The sequence below is a fragment of the Eulemur rufifrons genome, chromosome 7, assembly GCF_041146395.1.
Source record: "Eulemur rufifrons isolate Redbay chromosome 7, OSU_ERuf_1, whole genome shotgun sequence".
Taxonomy (NCBI): domain Eukaryota; kingdom Metazoa; phylum Chordata; class Mammalia; order Primates; family Lemuridae; genus Eulemur; species Eulemur rufifrons.
Window position 1 is genome coordinate 162,150,547 of NC_090989.1, and position 25,706 is coordinate 162,176,252.

Consider the following 25,706-nt stretch of genomic DNA (forward strand, 5'->3'; position numbering starts at 1 on the left):
GCAGCCTGTCCTTCCTTAGGACTGACCGTCGGCGTCCCTGACGAAGGCACACCTGTTCTCTCCACAGACGGCTGTTCCCGAGGGACCCTCTGAGGCTGGCCGTCTCCTAGGCAGGACTGGTCAGCCCAGCGGGAGGGCTTTGTTTCCAGAGAGGGGAAGCGGTCACAGTGCGCAGGGACGTCAGACTTTCCTCTGTGCTGCGGGTGTCCCCTCCCCGTCCTCCTCGTTCCCTGCCAGGGCTCTGACTCCTGAGGCAGGCGGGGGCTTCTTCAGGCCCCGGCCGGGGAAGAGCCACAGCCACCCTAAAGTATCCTCAGGGGCACACAGCCCTCCAGCTCCAGCAGCTCCGGCCAGCCCTCGTATTTGTTCGTTTCTGGGTTGTTCTTTAAGAACTAGAGAGAGAGAAGACAGAGAAATACAGACAATGGGGGAGGCTGTTTAGGACTCACACCTGCCTGTGCATTGTGCTTTAAAACCTAAATGCCTCACTCACTGCATCCTCACTGTAGCCCTGTGGAGGGCAGGGTGTTGGATATTACTGACCCATTTCACAGGTGGGGAAACTGAGGCTCAGAGAGTGGGTGCAACTTGTCTAAGGTCTCAGAGATGGGATTAGAGCCCAGTTACTATTGTCATGCCCTGTGAGCTCACTAAGTGTTGGGGAAGGGCTTGGAGAGCTTTAGCCCCTTCCCCCAATTCTCCATCCGCCCCTCCAGACATCCCAAATAACAATAATAATAGCAACAATAAAAAGAGGACTCCTAGTAATTCTTGAGCCCTTGCTGTATGCCAGGTGCTATTCTGAAATGCCATATGTATTTAATCAGCACAGTGGTCCTATGGAGCGAGCACTGTTACCATCCCGTTCTACAGATGGGAAAACCAAGGCACAGAGGGCCAAGGTCACTGCCTGTGGTCACCCAGGTGGTAAGTGGTGGAACCACTGTGTAATATTAATTAATACTAGTAATAAATATATGAAGAGAACAAAATCAGTTGAGATCGTGTCTAAAATACTCAGGTTTAGTTTATGAAAGAAAAAATGTAAATGGCACGATCTACTGTTGGGATAATTATGGCTGACCCTTAGGAAGGAAAAAAGGAATTCACCTAGATACTGCTTCTCTACAACCCAGTTTCCCATGTGTGGGAACAAAGGACACATTGGTTTGGTCACTAGTGGTCTTTGGTTTATTTTTGGGTGGTGGGTCCTGGTGAGCCGATCATAAATAGGTAAAAGACGCTGCTGCGTTTCCTGTGCTTGCCAACTTCCTGCATGCTGCCTTGGCCAGGTTGGGGGGTCTGGTGCCTGCGCCTCAGGGCAGCCCAGCGCCCGCCTGCTGGCGCGGCCTCGGGCCTCTCCCTAGAGCCCTGCCCAGCACCCCAGACGCACACCCCGGAGCCCCAGGCCTCCTGCGTCCTGCACCCAGAGGGTATAAACAGGGTCCTCCCCTTTCTCCTCTACCGCAGGCTACACGGAACTATTCCTTATTTTAAAAAAGTGAACACATTCTCTTAGAAACTCACACATACAAACCAAACCAACATTTTCCAGACAAGGAAAGAAAGTCCTTCCAGCCCAGCGTGCGTCCCCGCCTGTGCTGGTCTCTGCCTCTCCCAGCCCCGGCCCCAGGCTGCTGAGCCTCCCCCCACCTGCCGGCTGGACCGTTTCCCTTCCACAGAGTTCCGCAGGCCTGGCCAGGGAGGCCGCTCTAAAGGGATGAGGACAGGGGCGTTTGTGGGGGCAGGAGGGCCCGTGTGGGAAAGGCGGCCGCACCCCTGAGCGGTTCTGGGCCCTGAGCAAGCTGGTGAGAAACTCTCCAAGTCTCTGGTTTCCCACCTGTGAGATGAGAACCTAAGTGACCCGGCTCACGGCTTGGTCAGCGCGAGTCTGCACAGCGCGAGCGCTCGCTGAGTGCTCGTCTTTCTTACTGTCAGTCTGACCTCGCCACTCTCCTGACTAGGCCTCCCACGCTCCCCACTGCCCTCGGGCCAGAGTCTGCTCTGCTCGGTGTCCCATATGCTGGAGTCCTTGACCCTTATCTCCCTGTCTTGGGATCTGGGCAGAGACAAATGCTCTCACCACTGGCCACCAGCCTGCGTATGCTGGGGAGGGCCTGGCCCGTTCTCCCAGGTTTCTGGAATTGCTTCACCCTGGAGATAGACGCGTGGGGACAGAAGTCACAGCATTTCCCTGGAGACCCTCGAGGGAACTGCCAACTCGCTCCTCCCTCCAGTGGGTGCTCCTCAGGCCTCTCTGCTCAGGGCCACTCCATGCCATGTCCCCTCCCTGACGCCTTCCACAGGCCCTCATGGGCTCTTTCCCTTTTCCTGCTGGCTGTAGGTTCACTGTCTCCAGGACTCAGGGCTCCCCTGGTCCAAACCTTTCCTTTTCCAGGTGGGGAGACTGAGGCTGGAGGGGGAGGGGCAGGCCAAGCTCACAGCTGGGACCAGAAGCCAGGCGTCCTGTCCCTGCTCCGGCTCCCTTTCCCATCACACAGCCTGCATTTCTGCGTTCCTTCCTCTTTCTTCCACGCCTCACTTTCCCCTCATCCTTATTTTCTCCTTTTCCTTCTTCTCTTCTCTGGTGCTCATCTACATACCAACGCATTTACGTATGGCCCACCTTTTGCAAAATGGCCAAGACAGCTTCCTTCTGGGGACTGGCCAGTCGGACCTCCCAGCCCTTTGGGGAAAATGACAACTGGGTGATGCTCCCCAGAGACTCCTCTCAACGAGGCCCATGGTGGGTGACTGTCCTTCCCGCCCCCACCCGGCTCCTTGTCCGTCCACCCCTGGTGCCCCCCACCCACTTCACAGGGACGGGGCAGTGGCCAGGAACCCACCTGCTCAAAGGGGCTTTTGTTCTTGAGGTCTTTGGCCCCTAAGAAGACCCAGCTGTCCCGGAAGCCCAGCTGATTTGCGTAGGAACTCCCCAAATTGGAGAAGAGCTGCCTGGCTTCATCAGTCATTCTGCAGAGGACCAGAGAGGATGGTCAGGGTGCAGGGGTGGCTCGAAGGGGCACCAGGTGGCGGGCTAATAAGAGCAGGGCGAGGTTTCACCCTCTGCTGCCTGTTCACCATCTGCCCTGGCGGGGGGCGCAGAGAACGGGGCCATGCTCAGGAAGGACAGAAGAAGGGGTCTAAGTCTTCCTCTCCAAAAGGGCCTCGGGTGGGGCTGGAGAGGTGCTAAAACAGTGCTCTTTCTGTTGACAAACATAATACACGTCCATCTGGAAAATACAGAACATGGCCAAGAAGTAACTAAAAAATACATCCTCATGTCTTTCCCTTGACGTAATCATCATCAGCATTTTGATATATTGGTTTTTCCCTCACTGAGCGCTAGAGGGTGAACGTTCTTCCATGTCCTAAATATTTTCTGCACCATCATTTTTGATGCAGTAGATCTTCATTTATGTATATATAATAATATATCATATGTCACCATGTCAAAATTTCTGTAACCAGTCTGCTATTATTGGACAGGGAGAGCGTTTCCAGTTTAACACTGTTGTAACGGAGGCTGTGATGAACCTTCTAGGACATTTCTTTGCACACTCGTCTGATAATTTCCTTAGGATAAGTTGCCAGAGGTGGAGCTGGCAGCAGGAGGATTGGGCATGTGGAGTCTGGAAGTATTTGCTTTGTGTCACCACGTGGCCTGGCAGGTGGAGTTTTCTACTTACTTGGTCCCTGGGTCATCGTAGGAGGCCACCAGCACCAGTGTGCCCTCTGGAATTTCTTTAAGGAATTTCACCAGGAACTGAACATCTGGGGGAGGAAGGAAAATGAGGTGCTGGTCACTTAGGGGAAATGGCCGCTGGTCATTCTTACTCTCTTCTACTGTCTAGGAGTGGCCTGGGGCAGGCGGGCCCTGAGCTCAGAAGCCAGGAGGAAGCAGCACCCTGGGGTGGAGCCCCCTGCAGCCTTTGTCCTGGGGGTGAGCAGTGAGCAGTGAGAGGTGCTCATCTAGGTGATCTGCGGTGGCTTCTGGACACTGGTGACTGTGTCCCACCAGGTGAGTGTGATGTGCCACTCGGGTGAGAACTATTGGTCAAAGGGTCCTTGTGGGCCTACCCCTCAGGGGACCAGGCACCATCATCTCTCAGGAATTCTGGGTTCTTTGCACACCCCTGGCTCCCTTCTACACTGGATGGTGCCCAGATTGTGCTGGCTTTAGAAGGAACACACATGGCGTCAGACAACCGAGATCACTGAGAGAGACGTGAGTCTACTCCAGCTCTCCTGCTGCAACAAGAAGCAAGACTTCGTTTGTGTCTTTAACGCCTCTCTAACCTGCAGAGCTATTAATATTGAACTGAGAGCGGGCCTAGGCTCGGCACCTGGGGAGGCAGCAGCATCCAGCTCACTGCGAGGATGATGGTTTGTTTCTGTTATCTTTATTTTTATAACCACCTTCCCTGCCTAATAAGCGATAATGGCTTTCTACTTAAGGCAGTAATATAGTTTCCTTTTAAGACATATTTATGACATATAAAAAAGGTAAGCCAATTTCAAGGAAAATACTAATAATGCAGGTGGTATTCTAGATATGGTACAACTTAAGAGGCTCCTGAATGGCTGACATTTGCGAAAGAGTGGCTCTGTGGGTAAAGCAGGGACTATATCTGTCAAATGAGGATGAGTAGTAGCCCTGCTCATAGCATCTTTGTAAAGTGCAAATGTGACAATGACTTTGAGCATACAGTAAGTGCACTGTAATGGAATTGAAATTTGTTAGCAGGATTGGCTAGGTAATTTGTGGGGCCTAGTGCAAAACAAAAATGAGGGGTCTTTTATAAAAAAAATTAAGAATTTCTAGGCCAAGATGACAGAGTGTCAAACCAAGTATGAGATTCTTCTAAGCACAGGACCCAGTGTCACTGCTCTGCCCACAGGTCCGAGGCCCACAGAGCCAGCCTTGACTATTAGTATTCCAGGGGGGATCCCGTGGACCTAGGGGAAGAATCAACTCCTAGCTAAGGCCAGCTGCCGGCCACTCAGTGACACAGCCCTCCAGTCAGCCACTGCAGCTGCTCTGCTAATGAAAGGCCCTTGAACTTTCAGGACAGAGAGAGTGTGCTGGAAAACCACCATTCACTTGTTTGTGTCGTTAGCAGATACTACAGTCCGGTGCTGGTCTGATGTGGAAAGTGGATATTTGGAGAAAAAGAAGTGTGCCTTCTGCTAATTATCACTTCGCTTTAAAAAGCCATGGTCCTCTTTTGTCTCCCGAGGGAAAGGGCCACTTGCTCTCCAGATGCTTCTGTTTCTGGGTCTCCAGCAGCCACGGTTAGATCCAAGCTCATAATAAGGCATTTTAAAGCTTAGTTTGATCTTTAAACATTTTTTTCCCTTTTCATTCTGACAGATGACCTCCTTGCTTCTGAACCAGCGGGATGGAATGAGAGAGGCAGAAAGGGAAGAGAGACTAAATCGGCTTCCCTGGGTCCCTCCGCCAGCCAGGCTAGACCCCTCCCACAATTATTTCAGGTTACCACTGAATCCTCACATCACTCTTATGGAGTAAACACTGTGGTCACCTCTATTTCACAAGTAAAGACACCGAGACTCCAGAGGTGCCAGCGGCTTCAGGTCATGAGTCTGAAGCCTCTGACTCCAGAGCTGGGCCTTCTCCACAAACCTGGCCCCAGGCCATTTGCACGTCTGCAGGCCCCTGGGCAGAGAATGAGTGAAGGCCTCTGGCCCTCAGCCAGTGTGTGGCCTGCCCCTCTTCCTTCTCAGCCCGTCCCAGCTCCCTCCTGTACTGCGAGGGACTTGCATGCCTGGATGGGGACACCTCAGTGTGCCTGACCAAGTTCCACCCATGCCACCCTCCCACCCAACAACTACTACCCCCCGGCTGCCAGCTTGAGGGAGGGCGCACCTGGGAAGAGGCCTGCGTGGGCCCTGCGGCAGGCACTGGGTTGGCATGTCCCCTGCCCCCACAGACTCCTCACCTGTGAGCTGAGGTGTAGCTTGGGGAAGGCCAGGTAGGGTCCTCTGAAGTCCTGGGCCCAGGACAGGGTCCAGCTGCCCACCTCTGAGTGGTACCACAGACCACCTTCCTAACATTCCCCACTTCCCACAGTTCAGCCCCTTCCTTTGTTTGCAAAGCTGAGAGGCTTCCTGCTCTCTCTGCCTGATGACTCCCCTTTTGGGATCACGTGTTTAGGTGGGCGTAGGCAAGGTGGTTTTCCCTGGGGGCTGAGGCAAAGATGGAGGGATTCAGGAGAGAGGAAACTCAGCTGTTGGCAGTAGCAATGCCCCTTCCGCTCTGTGGGGGGCTTTCTGGGGTCAGTGGTCACACATGCTCTGCATCCTGTGGTGGCCAAGCCAGGAGCTGGCCTGGTCTCAGGGAGATGGAAGGGAAACTGTGTCTAGCTGGGCTCCAGCAACGGGCTGGAGCGCAGCTCCTCTGCCCTCATGGACACCAGTCCTTGTAGGGCCCAGATCTCTGCCTCCTGCTGCTTTCCACTCCTCCTTGAGCCTCCTGTGTGGGAGGGAGGCTGGGTTACCAGCTGGGCGGCGGGGTGGGCATACTGGGCCCGGAAATGACTCCACCACGCCTTGAAAGATGCTGGGAATGCTGAGCGAGGGTCCCACCCCACCATAGGTGGCTGACTGGTGAGGAAGCTGCTGGTGGGAACTTAGATGTCCAGGATTTCAGCCTAGGGAGGTCAGTGCCCTGTCTTGCCTGTCTGTGCTAAGGGCAAGGAGGGCAGCGACTTCCCATGGAGCAAGCGTGTGCACAGAGAAGCTCAAAAGCATGTCCGTGCAGAGAGAGAAGAAAGGCATCTGCAGGCAGGTGCAGAGAGCGCGGAGCCCCAGGGAAGTCCTTTGTGGACCTCAGGAGGCCTTGACCTGTCCTTGGGTTACTAGAGATCCAAGTTCCCTTTACCTAGCAGAGCGTGCGTGGGGGTAGCCACACGCCCTCGTCCTCAGCACTTTAGTGACACTTGCCTGACCCCTGACTGCCAGCTCTGGCACTTTTCTGCTTGAAGGTCTTCTCTGGCCTCCAACTCCACTTAGCCCTGCTCCCTGCCACCCAGGGGCAGGCCAGAAGTGCTGGGAAGTGCCAAGGAATTAGGGGTATGGCCGCTCCCTCCTTTCTCTGGGGCATCTCTGAGGCATGTGTTTGATGCTGGCTCCAGAGTTCCCACTGCGATGTTAAATGGCTTGATAACACATTTTTTTTTTTTTTTTTGTTGAGACAGAGTCTCACTTTGTTGCCCAGGCTAGAGTGAGTGCCGTGGCGTCAGCTTAGCTCACAGCAACCTCAGACTCCTCGGCTTAAGCGATCCTACTGCCTCAGCCTCCCGAGTAGCTGGGACTACAGGCATGCGCCACTATGCCCGGCTAATTTTTTCTATATAGATTTTTAGTTGTCCATATAATGTCTTTCTATTTTTAGTAGAGACGGGGTCTCGCTCAGGCTGGTCTCGAACTCCTGACCTTGAGCAATCCACCCGCCTCGGCCTCCCAGAGTGCTAGGATTACAGGCGTGAGCCACCGCGCCCGGCCGATAACACATTTTCTATCAGCTCCCTTCCTTTTCCTGTCTGCCTCCTTGCTCCCCAACCGACATTTCCTGAGCTCACCTCCCAAATAAACTACTGCACTTGGATTCTTGTCTCAGGATCTGAGTCAACCCCCACCGTGCCTCTTTCTGGTTGTCTCCTGTGGAAAATAAGCCTCAGGCACCCCGAGCCCATGGTTCCCTTGCCCCACAACGGGGCTCAGCCCACCCTGTGGCCTGAGTGCCAGGAGAGGCGCCTACCTCCAGAGTACATGTCAAAGGTTTTCTGTCCCATCATCGTTCCCGTGGTTCCTAGGGGTCAAGAGAGCAGAACTGTTATCTTCTTGGCATTTTGTTGACGATGGCTAATCTGTAGTCTAAAGTCTAAGAATAGAATACGCATTGAGTGGAACTGGGTCCTGTACGGAGCCTGCAGGACTAAAGCTGCTGCCCAGTCGTTGCTGGGCTGATCTCAGCGGTCTGAGAACAGAATGGCTGAGGGTGTCTCTGGAATCGAACAGAATCTACCCAGTCCGAGTCTGTGCTCTGTCCTGCCACTTCCTAACGTGGGACTTAACATTTTGACCTCAATTTTCGCATCTGCACAATGGGTCATGCGAACTAAATCTGGTATATTTAAAATAGTAAGCATACTAGATGGATTTTAGCTGCAAAATTGTAACAAGAATGATCTTCATCATTATTCCTACCTAAACAGAAAATCTGCAACTTGAGTCCTCCAACTCTTGAAGGCAAAGAGATGTGCAGGGAGCTAAATGATACTCAGTTTCCCAGGGCCCAGGAATCTGAATTGCGTTTTTTGGGTTTTGTGCCAGGAGGCGGCAAAAAGCCACGTCCTCCAGGAACCGCTGCGCTCCGGAGGAAAAGTGCAGTTCTCACTGTTCGCCACTAGATGGGGGTGTTGCATAGGGGATGGCAGCTCTGCTTGTGGCTTCCGGAAGCAGGCAGGGGACCGGCCCTGGGCAGTAGCAGCTGTCCTGGCGGTGTGGCCAGGCTCACATAGCAGCCCCTCCAGGATTCTTGGAGCCAAGTAATGTCCACATAGAGCTTCACCTGAGGGTCTGGGAAAGGGCCAAAGAACCCCTGAAACTGCTTTTTTGACCGTGTGCGTTTGTGGATTTTTCTGCAGTTGGAGGGAGATGGTGGCAACATAGTTTGAATGGTTTCTCAAAGGAATCTCTGCCCCACTAAAAGGTTAAAACTACAGGATCTTTAGCAATTCTTTTGTTGTTCCGGCTCATTATAGACAGAGGAGGGCCCTGAGGCCCCAAGATGCTTTGCTGGACTTCCCCAGAGCGGGCATGCAGGTGGGCTGCATATGTGCTTTGGGTTTCTAGTCCAGGGAGGGAGTTCAGCTGAGTGATTAACACCTGGAGTCAGCCAGAGCTGGGTTCAAATCTAGACTGTTCTACTGGCTGTGCAACCTTGGGTAGGTTGCTTAGCCTCTCTCAGCCCCCATTTCTTACCTGGAAAATGGGGCTATTGAGTATAGCTTTATTCTAGCATAGTGATGAGGTTAAATGAATAGCACACAATAAGTGCTCAATACATGTTAACTCTTGTTGTCATTGATGGTTAGTTTTATCTTTTGGCTTTGTGAGAGGGAGCGAAGGAGTTTCCACTCTGGGGCCATCTCATGGGAGAATGTTCGAAGAGGTTTTCTCAGGGGGGGCCCATTTGAGGGAAGAGAGACTCAGCAGGTTCAGCCAGGTCACTGCAGCTGGAGCCGTTTCCTGCCCTCCGCACCTTGGGGTGAGGGCAGATTGGCTGGGATTGTCCACGTAAGCTCAGGCTCCTACAGTCATCTGGGATCTGGTGCACGGATGAGTGCTGAGACCACCTGAGCTGCCCGCGTGGAAGGAGCCATCATGCCAGCAGCCGCTGTCCTGAGGCTGGAGGGGAACAGGCCTGGGCTCTCTTCAGACTGGAGCGGTGCTCAGCCGTCCTCCTCTCCTGCCCCGCCCCTCCTCCCAGGCTCCCAGGAAGCTGGCCAGGCTGTCCTCTGACTCCCACCTGTCCACGCAGGGCCCCATCTCTGCAGGCCTCGCCTCTCCCCACTGCCTCTTCCAGGTTTCAGCCAGAAAGACCCTGTGGAGCCCCGCAAGCCCCTCCCTTCCCTCTCCCTTCCCTGCCCCCTGCACCGTGTGGCCCCTGCCTGGAGGAGCCTCCCCCACTTTCCTCCTGGCAACCTCTACTCTTCTTTATGCCTCTGTGGACCACCACCTCCCTCTGGAAGCCTCCCCTGACTCCCCCTGGCCCACTCTGTGTCCCAGCTCCCGTAGCTGTTCTTCCGAGATGCTCTCCGCACTGGCATTGTTTGTGGGCTTCACTGACACCCGTGGGCGCTGTGAAGCCAGGATCTGTCCTTCCAGTTCATGGCTGCTGACCCCAGCACCCTGTACAGGGCCTGGCCCACAGTCGCTGTTGCCCATATTTGTTGAATGAATGAAAGAATGAAGGTGTGCATTCAGCATGTGATCGCGCATTGCCATTGGCTGTCCCCTGTGGCTTCAACTGTGTTGGTTTAAGCTGGGGTGGCTTTGAGGATGGGTCATGTTTCAAGACATGTGTCCTCCCAGGTCTGCAGTAGAACCAGGTCTTTGCGACCTTCTGTTCCCCCAGGCCAGCCAGGCCACCCCCTGCCCTCCCCGGTGCTGAGAGCCTGGGGGGAGCTGGCGGGGGCTGGACCAGCAACTCACCGTTCACCAGGGCGATGTTCAGGCCTCTGCCCACGTTGTTTTTCACAGGACTCATGATTCTGAAGGTGAAGAAGACAAACACAATACAATAGTCGTCCCGAGTGTGGAGTGAATGCCCTCCTTTCATGACCGGGGGACTCCGAAAGGGCCCACGTGGCGCGATGCAGACGCATCAGGAAACACATGCAATGATTCGGGCCATCTGTTTTCTCCCGGAAACCAGTGGTGGGCCAGACTCTCTGAAGAGTTTCTCGTGGCATGTTTGACTAGAACAGTCTGCTCAGAGAAGAGGTAAAGTCCCTGCCTGGGGCTCTGAGCTGCTGGGGACAGGCCAGCCCCCCTTCCCAGGCTGTGAGGACTGGCTGCTGCGAGGAGACAGAACCCAGAAAGTTCTGCCATTCCCGGGTGTCTGGGTTCCCCACGTGGGGCACAGTCGCGTTCTGCTGGCCTGGCCTGCACACCTGTCTTCTGGGGCTGCTGGGAGCTCTGTCCTTCCCCACCCTCAGGCCAGGTCGTTCCCGGGACCGACCTCTCCCTCCCAGGCCGGGACAAGCAGAATGTCCTATGTGCCTGGCCACAGTGACTGGGCTAGGCGTGGTCATGTGACTGACCCAGGCTAGTCAATGAGAGTCAGTCTTGGGATTTTTGTAGGCCTAATTCAGACAGCAAAGCTCTCTTCCCAATGGGGTGCGTGGCTGGGCTACTATGTCAAACCAGCTGGTGGCCTCTCCCCTTGTCCACATGAAGAAGTCCATTTTTAGTAGGGAAAAAAACAGGACAGAGGAAAATAGAGCTGAAGATGGTGTGAGAGGGAGCCCTGATGACATGGTTTGAAACCCTGGATCTAGCTGGTCCTGAAGTCCACCACCTCTGCCCTTTTAGATATGTGAACCAACAAGTTCCTTGTTTTGCCTAAATAAGTTGTATTTAGGTTCAGAATCCTGGTTTAAAGACCTGTCTATGTTCTTTTGTAGGGCGAACTTGCTGCCCCAGGGCCTTTACTCTCTAAGTTGGTTAATGGATATACAGTCTTTCTCCTGTACCTGGGCGGAAGTCCTGGCACCTGCTACATCTGGGCTTTGATGCCTGGGTCTTGATCTTGAACCCTTTACACGGGTACCTCCTTTTGTGGGAAGCCCAGTGGCTTGGCTGTTAGACAGACCTGAGGTCAAATCCTGGCTCATTCTCCTGATCTTCACAATAGGGTTTATAACAGCCCCACCTCCCAGGGCACTGGGGAATGGACGGTGAGATATGCTGTAAAGCACTTAGCAAGGTACAGGCGGACACAGAAGCTGTTTGGATTATTATTTGTGACTCATGTACTCGAGTAAAAGGAAGCCTGGGGAAGGTATCACTGGTCTCACAGGCCTGCCCCCTGCAGCCTCTGAATTTTCTAATGAATGAATGAATGAATGAAATAAAAGAAACATAGGCCCCCTCACGAACTTACATGTGGTTTTCGAAGCACATAGACGGGCCCACGACGTTGGCGGCCCCGCTGCAGATTTTAAATGCAAAGAAGTTGACTGGGCAGGGCTTGCTGAGGTCACACTTGGTCTTTATGACTTCTGGGGAGGGAACAGACCGGCCTTGGTGGGCAGCAGGTCAGGAAGGGCCCGGGGAAGGAGAGGAGGAGGGGAGGAGAGGAGGGGAGGGGAAGGGAGGAGAGAGGTGCAGAGGAGGGGAGGAGGGGAGGAGGGGAGGAGGGGAGGGGAAGGGAGGAGGGGAGAGGAGGAGAGGGGTGGGGAAGAGGGGAGGAGGGAAGGAGGGAAGGAGGGCAGGAGGGGAGGAGGGGAGGAGGTAAGGAGGGGAGGAGGGGAGGAGAGAAGGGGAGAGGAGGAGAGGGGTGGGGAAGATGGGAGGAGTGGGGGACAGGGTCGGGGATCAGGCTCAGGACAAAGCCCAGAGGTCTCCTCCTGGAGAAGCCTTCCTGACCACTGAGTCGGGGAGATCTGCCACGGAGCCCCCAGTGTCCCTCATCAGAGCACACAGGACACTGGTTGTGTGTCTGAATTGATTTTGGGGCTTCCTGTCACAGCTCCAGGCACAGCGCAGCACGCTGAGTGCAACCAGACTGAATGACCAGAGGCACCGTGAGTAAGGGATTCTCTCTCAGGCCACAGCAGCCTTTTGAGTCCCTAGAGGCCCCTGTTGACAGCCTCCTGGGGGCCCCAGCCTGGTGGCTGGGAGCGCCTCACACTAGCCAGGCTCCCTTGGGGAAGTCTTCAACTTCCTCACACTCATCTTCCTCATCTGTAAAATGGGCTAACTATGGTGCCTTCCCCTCTGGGTTCTTGTGAGGAGCAAATGAGCATGTGCAGTACATATTGGCTATTGTTTTTATTCATTCATCACTTGTTTACTGAGCACCTACTAAGTGCTGGACCCTGGGTTACAACAGAGAACAGGGTCTCCCACTCAGAGCTCAACACGGTGCTTGAAAAACCCACTGGGCACTCATTATGTGGCACCTCTGGTGACCGCGGCTGTTACTGAGACCAGTGTCCTCTCCACACAGCCTTCAGGGCAAATCCAGGAGGTCGGTGATGGGCAGGAGACAGGACCACAAGTGCCCCTGCCGAGGAGCTCCGTCCTCAGTGGGCTTTCTGCGAGCTGGGAGGACATCTACCCTTTTAGCTTGGCAGGTCTAATTTATACTAATGCCTGCTTTTTGGCAGCACCTGACAGTTTGGAAGGCAGCATTAGGGAGGCTGGGTAAACGTGGAGTGAGAGAATGTTCACCTGCACAGGGAAGCAGGATGGGGCAGCCTTGCTCTCCAGCCCCTGTGTCAGGTGTCTGGCCAAGGTCTACTGGTGTGTGCTTTGGAGCAAACCCTCAGGCTCCTCCAGGAATCTGGCACACACCAAGGGCTTGCAGGGTGCTGGGCACTGGGGCAAGCACTTTATATTTGTTACCTTGCTACATTGTCCCCATAACTCCTGTGCCTGGCGTGTAGTAGGCGCTCAATAAATCTTCACTGCAGGAACGCATGCAGCGTTTGGGCCAGGCTGTGCCTAGGCTGGGAAGGACTGTGCGGTTTCCAGGGCCCTCACCAGCCTAAAGGGAGCTTTTAGGTGAATCAGGAACATATGCCCCTCTGGAGGGGACACAGCCCACTGTGCAAGGCTTGGCAAGCCCGAGGCACCGCTGAGTAGGGAAAGCAGAAGTGAATGCAGCCCGCACCAGGGCACCCTGCTGGGGGTGGGGCCCCTCAGCTGAGCGGGCAGCCCTGAGGGTCTGTCTGAGAGGAAGTGACTCTCCTAGGGTCCCTCCCGGTCCGGTTTCAGCACACCCACCCGATGGGTGTGACTGAGCTGAAACCAGGACGTGATCACCCAGAGAGTGAGGGCAGGGAGTGGAGACACCTGGGACGGGCTGTCAGGGCAGAGTGGCCTGCCACGCCTGGGCCGGGGAGCGGGCAGGACACGAGGAAGACGCCCAGTTCTGCCTGCGGGGTTGCTGAGGAGCGTGTGCCAGGGCCCCCTCCGGCCACCGGCACCCCTCACCCAGAGGCCGGTTACTTTTGAGACCAGAGGGTTCAGGCCTCAGGAACCACCCCTGGACTTTGCCCAGAGCCTAATCAACTGCAGCTAAGTCTGATAAACCTGTTGTCAACAGGCTGGCTTAAGCAGGCTTTTCTGGAATTGATTTTCTGACCATCCAGCCTTCACGGCCGAGCTGCTGGATGAAGGGAGGTGATGCCAAGGAGGTCTCTGCCATAGGGAGGCAGACGATTTGCCCCACGGGCCCTGGCTTGGAAGGCTGCCCCACCAGCTGCCTCAAACCTTGAGGCCCAATTTCCCTGGGACCCTTGGCCATGGCTCAAGGTGTGGCGCTAGTGTGCTGCCTAGAGCACTGGGGTGGGCACGTAGTCGGGCTTGGGCTGCTCTTCCCTTAATCTGCTGTGTGACTTGCCAGAAACTCTCCCTTTATCTCTGCCAACTGTGAAATCAGGGAGTTGGTTTAGATCAGGATTGTCAAACAGGTTTCCTCTTAAATGTCATTTTGGACCTACTGTTAGAGGCTTAGTAATAAAGCTCTGAGGCTGCCTGTGGGCTTGGAGGGAAAGAATGCTGGGAGTGATTGGTGATGTCTACCACGGGAGCTGGCAGGGTGGAGGGTAGCACGTGTGCTTGAATTTGTCATTCCCGCACCAGGTGATGTCTAAGTGTGTGGTTGGCACCACGATGCTGTGACACTTTGTGTCTACTCCAGAATATGACTAAGGAGGCTTCAGGGAGGTGGGGCTAAGGGCATGTTGTGTTGATTCCGAGTCTTTGCGGTCTGTAATCCCGCAGTGCACTGGGGCACCCAAGCCCTTCTTAGGTAAAATCCCACCCTAGGAGGGGCAGGCACCACCTTGAGAAGGAAGATGGAGGGGTCTTTTGCAGAGAGGGGTTGAGGGGGTAGGATCTGGACTAGAAGAGGGGGTGGGGATTTGACTTCTGCTCCACCACTTAAAGCTGTGTGACCTTGGCCAAGAGATTTCACCTCTCTGAGCCTCAGTTTTCTCACCTACAAAAAGGCGCTAATTGTGGCACCTACATAGGGCTGTATGCAGGGTTACGAGAGATGCCCTGGAAGTTCTGAAAACAGTGTCTGGCACGCAGTAGGCACTCAGTCACTGTTACTGTTACCGTCATAGCTGTCCCTCCCTCCCCCCTTGTCTGCCCCTGGGGAGCCCAGCATTCCTGCCCTCCCAGGGCTCTCTCCTCACTGCTCTGACTCTCCAGCCGAGGTCCCCCATGGAGCCCTACACATTCCTGCCTCCAGGCCTTTGCATAGGCCATTCCTTCCTCCAGGAGGCACAGCTGCGAGGCCACCTCCTCCCTGAAGCCTTCCCTGCCCCCGCCCCACTGGAAGGAGGTGACCCTCCTGGGACCCTGCGTGCTTCCCCGCCCTTCCCGGCATAGTTGGCGTTTCTACCCCAACAGACAGTCAGCACCTGCTTCTGTTCGTCTCTGGGGGCTTCTGTGGTGCCTGCCGTGGCCGCTGGCACTTTGGAGCAGGACCCTTGTGCCAGGCCTGGGTCACTGTGTGGTGATGAGGACAGACCCAGCCCTCGAGGCTCCCCGCTGGGCGGGGATGTAAGAGAGGGGAGGCAGGGCCGGGGGTGGGGAGGATTGGGGAACAGAGAGAGTCTGAATGGCTGAGAGGGACCCACCCCTGCTACGAGGTTTGGGGGCTTCAGAGGGCACCACTGGGCCGTGGGAGGAGAGGGCTGGGATGGATCTGGAAACCCAGATTTCTCTGGGACCTGCAGGGCTATGAGTGGAGACCCTGGGCCTTGGTGCCCTGGGCAAACAGGAGCAGGGGGCGGGGTCGCTGGGGCGGCTGGGGTAGGGGTGAGGTGGTGGAGCTGGGTGGATACTCACCGGTCTCCTTGAGGGCGGAGTCAGCTGGAGAGAAGACAGAATTTGGTTAGAGAGAAAGCACTTTGGCGCCCCCTGCAGGATGGACCTGGGGGGCTGGGGGCTGGGGGGCTGGAAGAAGGGACTTTAAAATGGCACTATTGAAATGAAATAAAAGTCCCTTGCCACTGTCACCTGTTCACATACATGCATACACACATGTGCACATAACACACACCCACACATATGTGTACACACACATGCATGTACACATGATACACATGCACATACACACCTGTAGACACACACAGAGACACGTGCACTCACACACATGCACATGCAGACATACACGTGGTGCAGATACACACACACATACACACGTACAGACATACATACATGACTCTCCCATGGTTAAAAAGAAGCCGGCCTCTGTTTGAGACCCACTGGAGTTTGAGCCCTAGCTCCTAGTGTGTGACTGTACGTGGCAGTTAACCTCCTTGAGCCTCAGTTTCCTTGACTGCACGTGGAGACCAGCACAGCCACCCTCAGTGGGCTGTGGAGAGGATCCAGGGAGGTCGATCTGTAAAGGCCAAGCCCAGTGCCTGGCCCCCGGCCCCCAGCGAAGGGTAGATTGTGCTGCTGTTGGTGGTTTGGACCGTGTTGGGGCATCTCTTTCCTAACTGCCTGCAGCACCAACTGTGCTGGGCTTTAGGGCCTCAGTCACTTCCTGACATCTCATCTCCTGCTGTGTCCTAGTTGTTTCTGCTGTTCCACGTCAGATCTCCTATCACACTGGACAGGGCCCCAGTGGCAGCAGAAATGCCAGGAGAGGGAGCTATCCTCTTCTGGGGGACCCTCACATTTACACAACTTCCATTTGGTCCTCAGGGGGCTGCCCAATCCTGGAGCGTCCCTACCCCTGCCTCCAAGGCCCCAGGAGTTGCATGTCACCGAGGCTGGGCCAATCATAATGTTACATTCCTCTGGAGACGGAGCCCTTCCCTGGGCTGCTGTATGGCCCTGGTGGGGAGAGAGAGAAGTGCCTTTTCCAGCCAGGCTGGAGGATGAGCATCCGGACAGTAGCCGTCACGCCTGCCTTGGGGAGGAAGCTGCCCATGGAAGGAGGTTCTAACCTGCTGAGGTGAAGTAGAAATGAACAAAGCCAGGGGTGTAGAGAGACAGGCTCTGGGGGATTGGAGGGGGCCCCTAGATCCAGCCACACCTGAAGCCAGATGCCCATAGTGGACATCAAGACATCTTGTCTTGTTGAAACCGGTTAGAGCTGAAAGAACCCTGCCTAACTTGCCAGGTAAATCAGGGCTTCTTAATCTCCTGACTTCTGTGCCACAGATCCCTTTGGTGGTTTGGATTCTGACTATGAACTCCCCTTAGAATAAATTTATTCCCACTGAGCACTTTCTATTCCAACGAATTGCAAGTTATTAAATGCATAAAATAAAATAGACTGAATTACAAAGGAAACCAATTATTAATATATATCAGCATAATAAAAAATTTTGTGCTATAGTAATACATGTAATTCTATATTAATGCATTAAATAACACAATGGGGGCATGTGTACCCAGGTTAGGAAGCTCTAAGTAAACGAAAGTTACCCCTTTGTCAGTGCTGGCCTGTGAATGGTTTTGACAGCCATCTGTCCCACTGGTTACACTTCTCGAGACTCTGGCTCATGTCAACGCACGTTCATTTTTCTGTATTTTGTAATCAAGTCTGTTTGTCTCTCTGACTCAGACCATGAGCACAGGCCTCATGTTCCTCATTTCAAGGTCCCTGGAACTGAACGCAGAGCTCAACACCCAGCAGTCACTTGATGACTGTTGGTTGGAGGTATTGATTTGTCAAACCCCAGGCAGTTGAGTTCTGGGAGAGAAATAATTCCTGGGGTCTCCTTTCAACCAGTGCTTGTCTCCCACCCCAGGCTGGGGCTCTCTCCTCAGGACACTCCTGCGCTCCACACTTACCCTGAGCTTCCCACCCTGACCTGGGCCCCTCTTTTCTGAGGCCATCAGTGGAGCCAAGTCAATCTCTAGTCTATAAAAGCCGTGCCCTGGGGCTGGGGACATGCTGGCCACCAAGCATCTATATAAACTTATTTTATTTTATTTTTTTTTGAGACAGAGTCTCACTCTGTTGCCCGGGCTAGAGTGCCGTGGTGTCAGCCTAGCTCATAGCAACCTCAAACTCCTGGGATTAAGCAACCCTTCTGCCTCAGCCTTCCAAGTAGCTGGGACTGCAGGCATGCGCCACTAATGCCCGGCTAATTTTTTCTGTATATTTTTAATTGTCCATATAATTTCTTTCTATTTTTAGTAGAGATGGTGTCTTGCACTTGCTCAGGCTGGTCTCGAACTCCTGAGCTCAAATGATCCACCCGCCTCGGCCTCCCAGAGTGCTAGGATTACAGGTGTGAGCCACCGCGTCTGGCCAATATAAACTTATAAATCGTGGGTCATGGATCATGCTTGATAAGCAGCAGATGAGGTGAGGGAACTCAGACACTTCACTGTGGGGTTGTGCTAAAGTTGGGGTGACTGGTTTCTTGCTGCCTTAGGAAGCTGTGAGCTGGCCTGGGTCACTACAGACCATTATGTTGACTCTGTCAGTGGAGGTGGGTCTTGGTCTTCAAGGAGGACAAATCCAGAAGTGTAAATCCCTTCCCTTCCCTCCTTCCTTGATCACAAAGGATTTGAATCTAGGAGACCTGAGTTTCTATTCTTGTCTGACATCTCAAAGGGGAGCTCGAGTGAGGTTTTTAATCTCCCTGAGCTTCTATTTTCTCAGATCACGTGTGAAACCACATCAGGGATTGTGCTTGAGTCCACACCACAGGCACACCATGAATTACTCCATAGGGCATTTGTGCAGATTAAATGACACTATACATGTAAAGTAGATAGTATCCATCATCCACTTGGCCATCTGTCCATCCATCCATCCATCCACCCGCCCATCTACTCATCCACCCACCCATCCATCTACCCATCCATCCATCCATCCATCCACTCATCCATCCATCTACCCACCTACCCATCCACTAATTCCTCCATCCATCCACCCATCTGTCTATCTATCCATCCATCCATCCATCCATCCATTTTTTTTTTCATTCATCAAGGGTTCACTAGGCATCTGCTGTGTGCCAGGTGCTAGAGAGGTAGAAATACACAAAATAAAATCTTTGCCTTTAGAAAGCCCACATGCTAGGGGATGGAGACAGGCAATGACCAGGGAAACAAATAAATAAATAAGCAAACATAATGACAGATGATAATGGTGTTCTGAAGGAAATAGGCTGACATCAAGAGAAGCTAAACTGGGAGGGGTGTGGCTGTAGCTGGGGGGTAGGGAAGGCCTCTGAGGAGGTGACATTTGGGCAGAGAGCTGAAGGCTGACACAGAGCTGGGCAGGAGGGCAGGTTGGTTGTGGTGGGGTCTGCACAAAGAGGGTTCCAGGCGGAGGAACAGCAAGTGCTGGTGGAGCCGCTCAACATAGAGACCGTTTTCTTTCTTCTTCCTTCTCTTCCTCCCTACCTCCCTTCCTTCTCCTCTTCCTCCCTCCGTCTTTCCTTCTTTCTTTCCTTCCTTCTTGGCGTCACCTTTCCAAAGCAGCCCTTGGTGCAGGCATGTGTGTTCCCCAGCTCCTTCGAACACTCCTCTGTTCCCCGTAGGCTCCAGCCTTCCTGACAGCCTGGGGGCTTCCTCCCTCAAGCTCCCTGTCCCCTCAAATGGCTAGGGGACCCAAAGGCAGGTGCACACCTTGCCATGTCTGTCTCCTGGGTCACCTAGGGATGGAAGTCTGCACTCCCTGCCCCCGGCAGTGAGTCCCACTCACCCAGCCAGCGTGGCAGACGTATGGTTTCCATGCTGAAGTTCATATAGTTGCGAATGAAGAGCCACGTGGTGGTCAGGGCAAAGATGAAGGCCAGGAGGCGAAGCACACCTGCGGAGCAAGGAGACGCTGCCAGGAGACCACAGTGCTAGGCCATGCCGCAAGGCCATGTTACAAGACCATGCGAGTCCTTCCCAGATCCCCATAATGAGACCACATCACAAGACCCCATGTTGTAGGTTCAGACACACCCACGCCTGGACCCTACTGTGGGACCATGTGGTAAGGCCACGTGTGAATCTGTGCAATGGTAAATGGTGACATCATGCTGCCATGTCACGTGTCAGCTTTCCCCCAAGTGAGTCCCCTGGGAGACAAAGTTAAAAATGCACCTTTCTGGGCTCCACTTAGCCCTCCAAGAGAAAATCTCTAGGAATATGAGGCTTGGGAATCTGCACTGTTATACACCCCCTGAGGTGAGGCCTGAGGACTGCAGCAGAAGAGCAGGAGGCCGGCTCTGGGGGGGGAGCCCTGGAACAGGAGTCAGGAAGGCTGTGGCCAGTGCTCAGGGCAGCCAGCAGTGCTGTGTGACCTCGAGCAGGAGCTCAGCCTCTCGGAGCTGGAGTCCCTCAGTCACAGAGCAGACATGGGAATGCCCTTGCCACTGAGCTCACGGCTTGTTGGGAGGGATGTTGTCCACAGTAGGCAGCCTCCAGGGGGGCTTGGAAGTGAGGTTGTCCCCCTACAGTTTCCATCAACTCCCCCTCAAGGCCACCACAAGTGGCCACACACTGGACTTGCTGTGCAGCTTCAGTCAAGCCGCAGCTCCCGGCCTCCCCTGCCTCACAGCCCGCTCACTCCTTGATCCCCCATGTCACGGTGAAACAACCCCACACACGGGGTCAGCCACTCGGAGCTCCCTGTCCCGCTCCCTTTCCTTACAAGGACCAAAAGGCGGGTCCATTTCACTTCCGTGTTGCCTTCTGAATCGGGCCCACTCCTTTCTCTCTGACCCTCGAGGCTTGGGCAAGCCTGGCTCTCCTCCCCGGCCTCCCTGGCGGCACCGCCTTTGCCCCTCAGCCCTGACTTCAGCTCTGCGGCCTCGTGCTAGTCTCTGACCACTCGGGGTGAGGAAGGCGCCCCCCTGGGTCCTGTGAGGTGGGGTGCAGGTCTCCTAGGCCACAGCGTGGCCCTGGGCAGCCAGCGCTCCTCCTGGACATCAGCTCACAGTGACGCAGCTCGTTTTGCGCCAGGCACCATGTGAGCAGCTTTTCAATACATGGTCTCAATTCATCCTCCCAGGAGCCCTGTGTGCTGGACACTGTTGCCTACCCCTGTTTTACAGATGAGGAAACTGAGGCTTGGGGAGGCAGTCACTTCCCCAAGGTCACTTGGCTAGTAAGTGACAGAAGTAGGGTTAGAACCCAGAGAAGTCAGCTGACTCCAAAGCATGTGCTCCTGACTCCTCACAGCTGTTTGGGAATAGAAATTAGGCACGTGTACTTCCTGTTTGGTGCCTCAGTTTCCCAATCTGTACAAAGGGGGTACAGTATGAGGGTGTGGACCAGAAGGCCTTTGCCTTCCTCGTGCCTGGCCCTATAGTGTGAGGATTCTAGAATAGTCCTCTTTGAGGTAAATATTTCATCCCTCATTTCTAACCAGGGCCAGGTGTTTCCCACATGAGGCTAATTCCTGTGATCCCAGCCAGGTGGGGCCGCCCTGCCAAAGTTTCTCCTGCTCTTTGGCCTAGAGACAGGGAGTCACCTCCTCCCTCTTCCCAGCTCCCGCCGGGTTGGTTTCCCGGGAATTCTGGCCTGAGTGTGTGAGAACAGTTAAAGCCAAACCACCTCTGAGCCCAGGACGGGCGCATACTACTGACAGAAAGATGCCCCCCAAACCAACTTCAGGGCCCACCCTGGAGAATCCTCAGGATCTGGGCCTACCTGACACTCTCATCCTGTCCAGGTGAGGAGCTGCTTGAGGTCAGCGTTAACCTATGAAGAGAAGAAAATCCAGTTGGAAACTGGCATCAGGTCTGAAATGAACAGGACTGAAGATTAGAGACGGGTACCTCGAGCTGAAGAGACCGTGATCCTGTCACTTGGGTTCTCACTACCTACCATGGGGATCGGGGGCAATTTTCCTCCTTCCTCTCTGCCTCCACCTCTCCTTCACTCTTGCCCCTGGAATTCTATATTCAATTTACTATGTCTGTTTTAAGTGCAGAGATTAGACAGGAGAGGAAGGTGCAGCCTGGTTAGCCACTGTCTTCGGGAGGGTTTGATTTACTCACTCGTTCAATCATCCATTTATTCATCTGTCTGTCCACTCATCCGTCTATCCATCCTTCCAACCATCCCTCCATCCATCCATCCAACCATCCCTCCATCCATCCATTTGTTCCTTCCTTCCTTCCTCTCTCCCTCCCTTCCTTCCTCCCTCCTTCTTTCCTTCCTTCTTCCTTCCTTCCTTCCTGCCTGCCTGCCAAGGGATGTTGAGCTGGCCAGCCAACATTAGTGACACCATCAGAAAGCAGAAGCTTGTGTGATTTTTGTTGATGTGCCAAAATGAAAAGTACTCAGAACTCACATATTACGGGTGAGTTTGCACCAGGTGCTGTCTACACGGTGTCTCCTTTAGCCCTCACAACCCCCATTTTAGGGACGGGCAAGCAAGACCCAGCATGGTTGAGCCCAGGGTTATTCAGCTCGCAAGGGTGGGAGCCAGAATTGGGATGCACCTCTCCAGCTGCTGAACGCTCCCTGACACTCCCCACAGGGTCCAGGACTTTCTGTCTCAGACAAGGGTCGAAACAAGGTTTCCTTCCTTCTTGAGTCCCAGGCAGGGGCAGGGCCATCCTTCTCCCCACCTTTCCCCTGTGTCACCCCCAGGTGCTGGGCAGTTACCAGCGATTCGGCAGCTTTGAAAGCCCCTAGGTGGTCTGTGGACTTAGGGGAGGGGAGGGGAGGGGAGGGCAGGGTTGGTGGTCTCGGGTCTCAGAGCCACAGCCAGCCTGGGGACAGCAGGTAGCCTTCTCTGACTGCAGTGACCTTGCTCCCACCACTCTTCCTGCCCCCTCTCCACCCCAGAATCTTCTTTATGCTAAGAATCCATCTCAACAGACATCGTCTCCAGAGCCCAACTGCCGAGGGCTCAGACCTGAGGCAGGAGACCTGGGCTCATGCCTGGCCCTGCCCCGACACCCTCGTTGACCCTGGGCAAGTCTCTCCACTCCGGGCCTCCCTGTATGTACACGGGGGTGCCCGGGCTGGCTCGGCCGTTAGTATTTGAACAGCAGCAACTGCAGAACCACATGTCCTTTTATGGATTGTAACAGGCCTCCCACCTGGCCCTGCTCCTTTAGGGCCTTCCGGGTTAGAAACCTGAGCTGTCCCTGCATCTACCCACAGACATTTTGTGACACTTCAACTTCCTGAAGTTCAAGTTACCCCCTTTTCCCCCCTGCCAGATACAAAAGTATATTATTATCACGACTGTGCTCAGGTTTTGGCCTATAGTCCAGGAGCCTGGGCCCCTGGGTGAGACCTGAAGGACGTTCTGTGGGGTCCCCTGTGTGTGGAGGAGCCAGGACAGCTGGAGGCCGGGCAGGATGGAAGGACGGACAGACGTGGATATTCTCGGAGAGATTGTGCACAGAGACGGAGTCCACCCAGGCTGATCAAGTCCAGGACAGGGGTTGAGGGGATGGAGAGAGGGAGATACAGAGAGAGAGGGAGGAAGAGACAGAAAGAAAGAGCAAGACAAGCAGAGAGAGAGAGACAGAGAGAGAGAGATAGGGACAGAGAGAGGGACTGGGGGACACAAACCTGGGGAGGGGCTGTCATTCCCATGCCAAGCAGGGCTTCTGGCTTCAGGGCACCGTGTGGGGAGGGGCAGAGCTCAGTCCTGGCTGGGCTGCGAGGGCTCTCCCCACCTGCTGTCCTTCCTGGTTGAGTCCCTGGCCGAGTCCCCGGCTACCCACCCATCACCTGCAGGGCTCCCTGGTCTCCCAAGTGTCCAACCTGTTCACCTTAGCAGCATATGGGTGCTCTGGCGCTGGACCCCAGGACTGGCTTGCTGGGGTGGGGAGGAGGAGAGACATAGGTAGGCAGGGTGGGGTAAGAATTCCCTCTGCAGCCACCCAAACCTGAAATGGTTTCCTTTCTCCTTCCTGCTGGAGATCAGTGCAACCTGTTGCTCAGGTTAGAAAGTTGCCTGGCAAAGGCACAGAGAGAAAAGTCCTTTTGCCCTGGATGCCTACTTAGCTGGCTTAGGCACAGATAAGGTGGCCCCAGGGGAGCAGGAGCTCCCAAGTGGGCAGGTGGTGGGGCGATGGCAGTGTGGCGGGGGAGGGCATGAATCGCTGGGAGCTGCCCGACTCCTCCCTGACGGGAGACCCCATTATCCACCCTCACTGTCCTAGGTTCTCTTGCTCTGTGCTGCCCCTCCCCACAGCCCCCTTCTGATTTCTGGCTGCAGGTCAGCCGTGCGCAGAAGCCCCAAGCACAGCTTTCCTTTCCATGCCATGCCTTGTCTCCTGAAGTCCTAGGATGATGAGTATTGAGGAAGTGCTGGACGAATATTTGGAGACTGAATGAACTGGATTCTTGCATAGTCCTAAAAGGTCGGGATGGCAAAATCACCAGATAAAGAAGGAAGCTGAAGTCCAGAGGGAGCAAGTAACTTGTTTGAAGCCACACAGCCAATTGTGGATTTCATTCCTAAAGTGTCTCTGAGCATCCGTGGGAAGGCAGGCTGGGCCCCAGGCATGGGGGATATGGCTTCAGGCAAGACATGCTCTGGAGCATCCCCAGGCCTTTGCAATTGCTAGTCCCTCTGTCTGAACATTGTTCTCCTGCTTCTTCACCTGGAACACTTCTACTCATCCTTCAGGACTCAGTGGAGAAATCCCTTCTTCTGGGAAGCCTTCCCTGACCCTCCAAGTCAAGGTTAAACACCTACCCCGTGGTCCTGGGTGGGGGCACATCCATCATGGCACCCTGTCCTGTCTCAGGGGCTGGCCAATCAGAGCTTTGTGATCTCCTTGTGATTGGTTCAGGAGTGACCACATGACCCAAATAAGGCCAACCAGAGTCTTCCCTGGGATAGATACATGGAAACTGGGGAGAAGGAAGCTATTCCCCGGAGATGCTAAGCTAGACACCTGTAAGTCTGGGGCTACTGGGGTCCCTTTCTCAGCTGCCACAATACATCACCTCCTATTGTAGACACGTTCTGCCAGGAGATGCAAACCCAGGGGCTGAGCAGCTGGGGCAGTGCATTTGGTCTTGGTCTTGAAAGAATCAAGCAATGAAAGCCTGTGATATTGGGAAAGAGGATGAATTTGGGGATGTGATAAACCAGGTTTTGCCACATACTAGTTATATGTTTTGGGGTATAGCTGTCTGGTCCTTGATTTCCTTCTTTGTAAAATGAGGGTGATGCTGTCTACCTGTCCTGCCAGGGGTGTCAGGCAGTGAGGCTGCCTGTCTGGAAGGGGTCTGCTGGCCTGCCAGCATCGGCCCATCTCTTCCCTGCTGACAGGCCCCCTGCACTCCTGCTGCTTCCTGCTGGTGCACCTCCATGGCAGGATTTCTATATTGATGTGTGTCCTTGCTGTGGAACCAAAATGCCATCACAGCATCTGCCTGCCTGCTGGTCTGTGACATTTTTTAACGTCCCTACAGGAGCTGAGACATCAGCTTCTTCCTGTGTCCTGGAGCTCTCTGTACTGTAGGTGCTTTTCATCTCAACCAAGACCTGCCCCAGGGCCAAGATGGACAAAGAAAGGAACACTCTCTCTCCAGGCTGGGACGGTTGAGCAGAGCAACCTGGTGGAGAAATAAGCAGCTATTTTCCCTGCTTAAATCCTGGCCCTGGCCCTTCCCTGGGAATTCCAAGCATCCTTCCATGAAGGCACCTTGCCGTGCCCCATGGTCAGCCCTGATTTGGGGGCCAGCTTCTCCTTCCGGCAGCTGCCCTCAAGGGCCTTCTTTTTCAGTGGCCTGGTGCTGGCACCCAGGCACAGAGTATGTGTGCAGGAAGTGGTGTTTGAAGGAAGCAAGTAGCTTTCAGTTTGGGAAAGGACGTTGGCAGGAAAAGCTCTAGGAGCTGCTCCCTCTATTTAAATGGCTTTTTCCTTTGCCCATCATGCCCAACATTGTTCTCCAAAGTGGAACTCTGCCAGAGGATGTGCTCAGGCTTTAGAATCTTCTGGAAACTCAAGCTCTGGCCATTTTCCTCAACATCCCTGGAA

At 54.4% G+C, this 25,706-nt stretch overlaps 1 protein-coding gene across 1 annotated transcript in view; it reads right to left on the reverse strand.

The window, feature by feature from the left end:
- Positions 1-212: 212 nt before the first annotated feature.
- Positions 213-25,706, reverse strand: part of LOC138386963 (protein FAM3D-like) — a 31,729-nt gene continuing 6,235 nt past the window's right edge. The window contains exons 2-10 of the mRNA XM_069473754.1: positions 21,394-21,444; positions 19,454-19,561; positions 15,622-15,645; positions 11,696-11,813; positions 10,243-10,301; positions 7,784-7,834; positions 3,690-3,774; positions 2,847-2,973; positions 213-392 (exon numbers count right to left, since the gene is read on the reverse strand). Coding sequence (XP_069329855.1) covers positions 303-392; positions 2,847-2,973; positions 3,690-3,774; positions 7,784-7,834; positions 10,243-10,301; positions 11,696-11,813; positions 15,622-15,645; positions 19,454-19,561; positions 21,394-21,406 — 675 coding nt within the window. The 5' untranslated portion in view covers positions 21,407-21,444 and the 3' untranslated portion in view covers positions 213-302. The remainder of the gene's footprint in view (positions 393-2,846; positions 2,974-3,689; positions 3,775-7,783; positions 7,835-10,242; positions 10,302-11,695; positions 11,814-15,621; positions 15,646-19,453; positions 19,562-21,393; positions 21,445-25,706) is intronic.